The sequence below is a fragment of the Austrofundulus limnaeus genome, unplaced genomic scaffold (genome assembly GCF_001266775.1).
Source record: "Austrofundulus limnaeus strain Quisiro unplaced genomic scaffold, Austrofundulus_limnaeus-1.0 Scaffold35, whole genome shotgun sequence".
Lineage (NCBI taxonomy): Eukaryota > Metazoa > Chordata > Actinopteri > Cyprinodontiformes > Rivulidae > Austrofundulus > Austrofundulus limnaeus.
Genome location: NW_013952437.1, coordinates 172039 through 181624, shown reverse-complemented (window position 1 = coordinate 181624; position 9586 = coordinate 172039). Strand labels below are relative to the sequence as shown.

At 43.3% G+C, this 9586-nt stretch overlaps 1 protein-coding gene across 1 annotated transcript in view; it reads left to right on the top strand.

Moving 5' to 3' along the window:
• Positions 1-203: 203 nt before the first annotated feature.
• celsr2 (cadherin, EGF LAG seven-pass G-type receptor 2) overlaps positions 204-9586 on the top strand; it is a gene marked incomplete in the record, with an annotated part of 78513 nt that continues 69130 nt past the window's right edge. Inside the window, 1 exon segment of the mRNA XM_014006337.1 lies at positions 204-4026. Within this exon segment, the coding sequence (XP_013861791.1) occupies positions 495-4026 (3532 nt within the window).

Sequence of the window (9586 nt, the reverse complement as noted above, 5' to 3'; positions counted from 1 at the left end):
ACACACACACACACACACACACACACACACACACACACACACACACACACACACACAAATTAAAGACGTCACAGTGAAGTTTCATCTCTCTGCCCTAAAAACATCCAAGAAACAAATGTCTGCTGTGCGTGAACACACACACACACACACACACACACACACACAAGTTAATGAGAAGCCTGAAGGCGCAGGAGCGGAGCTGGAGCTATTTTTTTCGAGCATTCAAGCCAAGTTGCGCGCTCTGAGCGGAGGTGGACCGCTGCTGTTTGTTCCGCTCAGTGTGAGGGTCTCGGTCCATGTGAGAGCAGCTCCGACCAGCAGAGGTTACAGCGGGACCCCCTCCTCCCTACCAGCCCGAACAGAGAGAAAGAGAGAGAGAGAGAGAAAGAGCATGGCTCTTCTGCAACACAAAGGGCGAAACTCGCAGGCGGAAAGTTTAAAGGAATAAAGAAACCGCAGAATTTCYCACTTCCCCGAACCCGAACCGCGAAGCGATGCACTTCATCAGGCTGGATTTACGGCTGATTTTGTGGTGTTTTAAGTTGGTGTCGCTGGCGCACGCTTACACCGTTCACATCGGCGAGGATGCGGGAGCACGGAGGACAGTGGTGGCCGGAGAGGAGCGCGGCGCACGGTGCGCTTTGGATCAGGTGCTCGCTCCGAAATCCACGGAGCGCTTCCTGGAGACGGACGCGGCGGCGGGCGTCGTGTTTGTTTCGGACTCGATAAAGTGCGCCCTGCTGCCGTCCAACCCGTTCACACTGTTCACTGTGGCGGACTGCACGGACTCTGGACGCAGGCACCTCCTCACGAGTCAGTACGACGTGCATGTTCACGGCAGGAACTGTTCACACGCGCGTAAAAGGAAAGCTCTGTGGGACATGGAGGTCCTCAGTTTGTTCAGGCACCACAGCTCGTCAGAGTGCCACCAGGCGGGCTCTGCTTTATTTCCAGTGGGGAATCTGTTACCTGGCTCTCTGCTGCGGTGCAAAGTGGCCAACAGCCACGAGTTTTACTTCTCAGAGGGGAGCTTGTTTGTGTCTGAGACACTGTGCTGGAGGCAGGACGCACTCTTTGAACTGAATATATTCTGTGATGTGCTGATAGGAAACAAGCTAAATGTTAAAACCATCTCCATCCACTGGCGGGTGGGACAGGGTCCCTTCAGGCAGGGCCACTTACAGAAACTCTTAAAGAAGGCAGCTCAGTTTGATTCAGGTATTGTGAGCAGGAGAAGGCGCAGCATTAACAGCAGCCCCCAGTTTCAGCCCCCAATGTATCAAGTGTCCGTGTCAGAGAATAAGCCAGTTGGGACCTTGGTTGTTGTCCTCAAAGCTGTGGACATGGATGAGGGGGAAGCAGGCAGGCTGGAGTATTTCATAGAGGCTCTCTTTGACAGCCGCTCTAACAATCTTTTTGCTGTGGATCCTGTCAGCGGTGTTGTGTCGACAGTAGAAGTGCTGGACCGAGAAACTAAAGACACCCACGTCTTCCGTGTGACAGCAGTTGACCACGGCACGCCCCGGCGTACAGCCATGGCCACCCTCACCGTCACAGTCGGCGACACCAATGACCATGATCCAGTGTTTGAGCAGCAAGATTACAAGGAAAGCATCAGGGAGAATTTAGAAATTGGCTACGAGGTGTTGACTGTGAGAGCCACTGATGGGGACGCACCTGTTAATGGTAACATCCTGTACCACATCCTTAACAGTAACGGGTCCAATGATGTTTTTGAGATAGATTCTAGGTCTGGTGTCATCCGCACTAAAGGCCTGGTGGACAGAGAGGAGGTGGAGGCCTATGTGCTGTTAGTTGAGGCAAACGACCAGGGTCGGGACCCTGAGCCCCGCAGCGCCACAGCCACTGTTCACATTGTGGTAGAGGATGACAACGATAATGCTCCTCAGTTCAGTGAGAAACGCTATGTGGTCCAGGTTCCCGAGGACATGACCCCAAACACTGAGATCCTGCAAGTCACTGCCACAGATCAGGACAGAGGAAGCAACGCTGTGGTCCACTTCAGCATCATGAGCGGAAACACCCGAGGGCAGTTTTACATTGATGCTCAAACGGGTAAATTGGACCTGGTGAGCCACTTGGATTACGAGGCCAACAAAGAATACACCCTAAGGATCAGAGCTCAGGATGGAGGGCGGCCTCCGCTGTCCAACATCAGCAGCCTGGTGACGGTGCAGGTGCTGGACGTCAATGACAACGCTCCTATTTTTGTCAGCACTCCATTTCAGGCCACTGTGCTAGAAAACGTGCCTCTGGGTTACTCCATTATCCACATCCAAGCTGTAGATGCCGACTCAGGAGAAAACTCCAGGCTGGAATACTGCCTCACTGAAACCATGCCAAACTTCCCCTTCGCCATCAACAACAGCACCGGGTGGATTGTAGTGGCAGATGAGCTGGACAGAGAGAGTGTAGATTTTTACAACTTTGGCGTGGAGGCCCGCGATCATGGCTACCCTGTGATGTCCTCCTCAGCCAGCATCAGCATGACAGTTCTAGACGTCAATGACAACAACCCAGAGTTCACTCTGAAAGCYTATCAAATGCGTCTGAACGAGGACGCAGCCGTGGGGACCAGTGTGGTGACAGTGTCTGCTGTGGATCAGGACATCAACAGCGTGGTGACGTATCAGATATCCAGCGGGAACACTCGGAACAGGTTCTCCATCACTAGTCAGAGCGGAGGCGGGCTCATCACACTTGCACTCCCTTTAGATTACAAACTAGAACGCCAGTATATTCTCACAGTCACCGCAAGCGATGGTACTCGCTTTGACACCGCTAAGGTGTTTGTTAACGTCACAGACGCCAACACACACCGACCTGTATTTCAGAGCTCACATTACACAGTCAACATCAATGAGGACAGACCMGCCGGCACCACTGTGGTTGTAATAAGTGCCACTGATGAGGATACAGGTGAGAACGCACGCATCACCTACTATATGGATGATAGTGTCCCTCAGTTTGACATAGACCCAGACACAGGAGCTGTCACCACACAGATAGAGCTGGACTATGAGGACCAGGTTTCTTACACACTGGCCATCACAGCGCGGGATAACGGCATCCCACAGAAATCCGACACAACCTACCTGGAGATCCTGGTGAACGACGTCAACGACAACTCCCCCCGTTTCCTCAGAGACCACTACGTGGGCTCTGTGATGGAAGATGTGCCAGTGTTCACCAGCGTGGTGCAGGTTTCAGCCATAGACAGAGACTCTGGGCTCAACGGCAGGGTTTTCTACACTTTCCAGGGCGGGGAGGATGGAGATGGTGACTTCATAATAGAATCCACCTCTGGCATTGTGCGCACGCTGCGCAGATTAGACAGAGAGAATGTGCCTGTTTACAGCCTGCAGGCTTTCGCTGTAGATAAAGGTGTTCCTGCTCTGAAAACATCAGTAAACATCCATGTAACAATCATGGATGTGAACGACAACCCTCCCGTGTTTGAAAAAGATGAGTTTGACATCATGGTGGAGGAAAACAGTCCCATAGGTGTTGTGGTCGCCCACATATCAGCTACAGACCCAGATGAAGGCAGTAATGCTCAGATCATGTATCAAATAGTGGAGGGAAACATTCCAGAGGTGTTCCAGTTGGATATTTTCTCTGGAGAACTGACAGCATTAATAGATCTGGATTATGAGCTAAAGTCAGAGTACGTCATCGTGGTCCAGGCCACCTCCGCCCCTCTGGTCAGCCGAGCCACTGTCCACATCAAACTCATTGACAAGAACGACAACGTGCCGGTGCTTAAAAACTTCCAGATCATCTTCAACAACTACGTGACAGACAAATCCAGCAGCTTCCCCACCGGTGTGATCGGACGCATCCCCGCCTTCGACCCGGATGTTTCCGATCAGCTGCATTACAGCTTCGAGGTGGGAAACGAGCTGAACCTCGTTCTCCTGAACCAGAGCACGGGGGAGATCCAGCTGAGCCAGGCCCTGGATAACAACCGACCCCTGGAGGCCTCCATGAGGATCTCAGTGTCAGGTGAGACTGTTYGATAATTGCCGACTCCACCCAGTGACTGAAGCACATTGTAGTAATAAGAAACTAGGCTTGGTGAGGTGTATCCATTTCCATTAGTATGCTCCAGCTCCTCACTTACATTTTCACCTCACTTCACAGAATAATGACTGTCTTAGTTTTATTATTCCAAAGTAATTCATAATAGAGGAATTCATTATTCATGCAGACAAATTGTAAAACTCATTAATATACAAGATGCATGTTAAAATATTACATTAAACTCTTGTTATTCTTTGCAATTATGTAATTTACTGTTCATCAGTGATTGTTTTTACAGGAGTCTGATTTAGTGCTGCCTGTTGTCTCAGTTTAAATAGCTGTTTGTCTGAGCTTCTCTGCTTCCTGTGGGAGCCACACTCCAGTGGGCAGACCGATCACAGCTCATAATTGCTTATCATGCCCTCACTCCCACGTACAGCGACAGTCCTAATTCAATTATGATCAACTTTTATTGCTTATTCAGAGTCAGAYCAAGAGTTTATATTTGTTAAAACATCGTTTGTTTGACAGGCGTCTTGTTTTTTTCTGGAATTGAACATAATTTGACCTACAATGGTGGCTTTGTTGGTGCTTTTAATGAACTGTTCCTACCCTGTTTGATTTTACTCTTTATATTTTTGTTCTGACAAAAAATGTAAAGTTGTTTTGGCTCATAAATTAGTACTGAACTTAAATTGCATCCATGTAGAGACTGTGCGTGGGGGATGTTGTGTTTTGATCTTACTTGGCACTGCGGGATCTGCTGTAAATCTGTCTTCTCTTTGACCTTGGCACAATCTGAGAGAGAGAAAACAAAGATAACTGAGGAAAATGCATTTCCTGTGAAAATGCTACTGTGAATGCCTGTTGCTGATAACATTTGCTGAAAGCTGCTGAAGAAGCTGAAATTGAGCTGAACAAGTTTAATAGCAAAAGTATTATTGTAAGTTAAACTTGAAAAGCTGGAAGAAGCAAAATAAAAGCAGAAAATCAGTAAAAAGGAGGAAAAATATAGCTCAATTGGCATAAAAAGCTAAAAGCTAAATTAGCTGAACATTGCAGAAAGCAACTGTAAGAAGCAGAAATAACTCAAAATAGCAGAAAGAAGTACAAAAAAGTAAAACTTAGCAGAAGAATGACAGAAAAGGGCAGACATATAGCTGACACACTAGATATAAGCTAAAATTTGCCATAAAGTAGCTGAAATTGTCACAAGGAATTTAATAAGAACAAAACCAGAATATGTTGTGTGAGGTTCTGTAAAGATTTAGAAACATTATGAAGAAATTTAAGGATGTTGAAAAAAGCTCCATTCATTTTCAATGGGAAAAAAGTAGCAAAAATAGCTTTGGCTACAATTGTGGATTTTTTTTTTCCTGAGGCTTCAATGTGTTATAGAGCTTGCTCTCAGCTACCAGTACATCAGTTTTCATGTCAAAATATCAAACATTGGCTGAGTAAAAGGTTTTTAAAATGAGCTTTGGTGGCCATCTTGGGTTTTTTTTTTGACTGCTATTTATGATCGAGCTATAAGTCCCAGGTACTACTATATAAAATTTTAGCCCAATATATCAAAAATTGGCCAAATTCAAGTCATTTCAACTAACTAACTTAAGCTAATAACAGCTGAACATTAGCTAAAATTCCACCAAACAGCTGAATATTGCAGAAAGCAACTGTAGGAAGCATAAGCAGCTCAAATTAGCAGAAAGAATTACAAAAAATAGCAATTAGCAGAGAAAAAGAAGAAAGAACCAAAATTTTAGCTAATATAGCAGCAAAAAGCTAAAATTTGCATAAGAATAAGCTAAAGGTAGAAGCCTCAATTTGAAATTAGCATCCAGCTGGTGAAATGGTTGTTAAAAAAACCTCAAAACTAGCAGAAAAAACCCAATAAAACTACTAAAAAGTGATCATTTGTWGTAAAATATTTAAAACAGCCAAAGTTTTCAGTAAAATAGCTAAAAAGTAGGTGGAAACATTTTAATTAGCATAAGGATGCATAAGAAGCACAAGTTTGCTGAATTTACCAGAATTAAGTTGTAATAGCTACAAAAATATTGTATTTAGCTTTAAAAAGCTAACTTTAGCTAATACCAGCTAAATATTAGCTAAACGTGCAGCAAATAGCTGAATATAGAAGAAAGCTTCTGTAAGAAGCATAAATAGCACAAAGTAAAAGAAATAATTACAAAAAAATAGTAATTAGCAGAGAAAAATCAGAAATAAGCAGAGTTTTAGCTATTGTGGCAGCAAAAAGCTAAAATTATACAAGCCTCAAATTGAAAGTAGCATTCAGATGGTGAATTGGTTGTAAAAAATTCGAAATTAGCAGAAGAAAAACCATAAAACTACTAAAAAGTGATCATTTGTAGTATTATYGCTAAAACAGCCAAAGTTTTCAGTAAAATAGCTAAAACATAGCTGGAAACATTTTAATTAGCATAAAGATAAATAAGAAGCACAAGTTTGCTGAATTTACCAGAATTAAGTTGTAGCTAATAGCTACAAAAACATTGTATTTAGCTTAAAAAGCTAATTTTTGCTAATACCAACTAAACATTAGCTAAAAGTGCAGAAAATAGCTGAATACAACAGAAACCACCTGTAAGAAGCTCAAAGAGCCCAAAGTAGCAGAAAAAAACACAAAAAGTAGAAAAAGCTGAAGAATAACATAAAGAAGCAGAACTTTAGCTGAAATAGCAGAAAAAGCTAAAATTAGTAAAAAAAAAAAAAGGGGGGGGGGMAGCTAAAATTTGCACAGGGGAGTAAAAGAAGAGCATAACCAGAACAAATTGTYTAAGGTTTTGTAAAGATTAAGAAACATTTTGAAGTATTTTAATGATGTTGCAAATAACCCCATTCATTTTCAATGGGAAAATGTGGCAGAAAAGTGAAATAGCTAAAAAAAAAAGTATAAATAAAATACCAAAAGTCGTAGCACCCCTGACATGAATGAGCTGAACGTTTTGATATATGAATTGTTGAAGTAGCACAAAAATGTGGAACAAGAAAGGTGCCAAAAAACGTACGGAAGAAAAAATGATCTCAATAGTGTGAATGCTGCACTGGATTCATGCACACTGATTAAGAGAATGGACATGCAGAGCAAATATGAAACCAGACCAAACCGAGTCGGGGTAAAACTAGCAGGGACCTAAAGGATCTGTGTGATGGCTGAATGTTCAGCGCTACGTTTCTGACAACATTAAAGGGCTTTCTTGTTTGATGATGATGTGACTCTGGGGAGCAGCTACTGTGTGGTTAGCGTGGGCAGTCGTTTTGATAAATTGGAGCTCAGCTTAGTCCCTCTGGAGAACAATGGTGAGCCGTCGATTGAGGGGCCGAAGCTGGAGTTCCAACCAGGCTGTGGTTTGGGGCAACAGCTGTGACTCCACTGAGGACCAATTAGAGGCCGAGTCTCCCCACCGCGTCCAGCACCTGCTGGGGTTTATGTGTCAGCAGCCCTGTTGGAGACAGCAGGACACAGAGGGAGACAGGAGGACAGGGGGAGGGAGGACAGGCCGTATGGTGGTACAGTAAGAGATGTTAGGCCCAGTTTACAGGATGCTGTTGTGTTTCGGCTGTTAGTTTACACAGCAGGAATCTGATTGTTTGACACCAAAACCTTTCAAATCCAGGTCCCGGAGTGGAAGTTTTTAAAACTCCCAGCATTGTTTCATGGCAAAACACAATTTGRCTGAAGCTTTACCATTTTAACAATCAGCATCAGAAAATCTACATTTCCAGGAGTTTTCTTGTAAGTGGGCCGGGCTTCAATAACCAGGAGCTGACTGAGGGGGTGAAGGAGCAGGAAGGTGGGCTCCGTCTATACATGCTGCTGACCCCAATTTCTATGGGCCTGTTTCTCCAGGGACCTCCCAAGTCTTCCTTTTCTCTTTCCTTTTCTGCTGCTGTTTAAGAGGCCCCCCTCTCATCATAGTTGAATTTAGCTGTTTGTTGTTGAGCTGTGATTGAAGGGGCTGCGGTGGCTCGGTGGTAAGTGCCGTGGTCTCACAATCCTAAAGCTGCAGCTTCAAACTCAGGTTGCTCGAAGGGTGTCAGGTGTTAAACTATTGCCAAATCTTTCATGTGAGTTCACTCTCTGTGTCAGCTCGCTCAGACAGGAGCAGCTGAAAAGAAGTTGTTGAGCTGTAATTAATGTCTTTTATCAACACAGGTCAACATCAAGCTGGAACTGTTTGATGGGTAAATTATGGTAACTTTGCTGTCATTCTTGAGTTGAATTTAGTCATTTTAAATATAGAACTGGATCTTAGTTATTCCTGTGAAGTAAGAGCTGTAAAAACCATCCCTCTATGTTTTCCTTTTCAAGGAYAGACTTTTTTAATATAATCCTATAAAGCAGTTTAAGTTTCTTAAGAAAAGTGGAAGACAAACCTAAAAATATCAGGCCTAAAAAAACTCATCTACAATTTAGCAAAAAAATAAAAAATAAAAAAAMATTAAGTAAAGACTTGAGAACCTGAGAGATGTGTCAGCCTTCAGTTGAACATCTATGGTAAGCTTTAAGCTTGCTCTTTGGACTTCGACAGTTTAAAAATACTTTTTATGCTCATCTGTGTTATTTATGTAATTATTTGTAATGGATTCAACTAAGGAAATGGAAACATGCTTTTTAACAGTAAAAATGCCTTAAATTGTAGTGTGTCAACAATAACTTGTGCTCATCACTTCAATTTAGTAGTAGCCTGGCCCTTGCCTTCCTACGCAGTTCCACTCAATTCTAGTTTCTCTTCACTGCTCCGTCTGGGATTTCTCCCATTGACAAGGATTTCTTCAGGAGAATTTTACCTGGACCAATCAGCAAACAGAAGGAGGAGTTTTGAACAACAACGTCAATTTTCTGRGCAGTGTCTGCTCGCGGTTTAGCAATTGCAGTGGAGGAAGTGAATGAAGCCAATCCGTGTTGATAAGGCTTCCAAATTAAACTAGAGAAAATGCATTTCCTGCAAAAATGCTAGTGTAAATATTGCCGAAAACTTCAGCTGAAAGCTACTGAAATGGAACTGAAAATGCTTAATAGCAAAGCAGTTAAARGAGTTCAATTCAGCAAATAGCTAAATATAGCAGAAAGCAACTGTAAGCAGCATAAACAGCTCAAAGTGGCTGAAAGARGCATACAAAAAGCCAAAATTGGAAGAATTGCAGGAAGGAGCAAACTTACAAGCTAGGCTAGCCAAAAACAAAAACAAAAAAAAAGCTAAAATTAGATCAAGGAAGTTAAAAAGAGTAGAACCAGAACAAAAGCTGTAAGGTGCTGTAAAGATTTAGAATCATTTTGAGGGACTTTAGGGAAGCTGAAATCAGCTCCATTCATTTTCAATGGGAAAATGTGGCCAAATTAGCTTTGGTGGCCATCTTGGATGTTCAGCTCCAGTTTGTGACAGAGCTAGCTCTCAGCTACCAATATACCAATTTTTTAGCTCAAATATATCAAACACTGGTTGAGTTAAAGCCCTTTGAAACTAGCTTTGGTGGCCATCTTGGATTCAATTCAATTCAATTCAGTTTATTTATA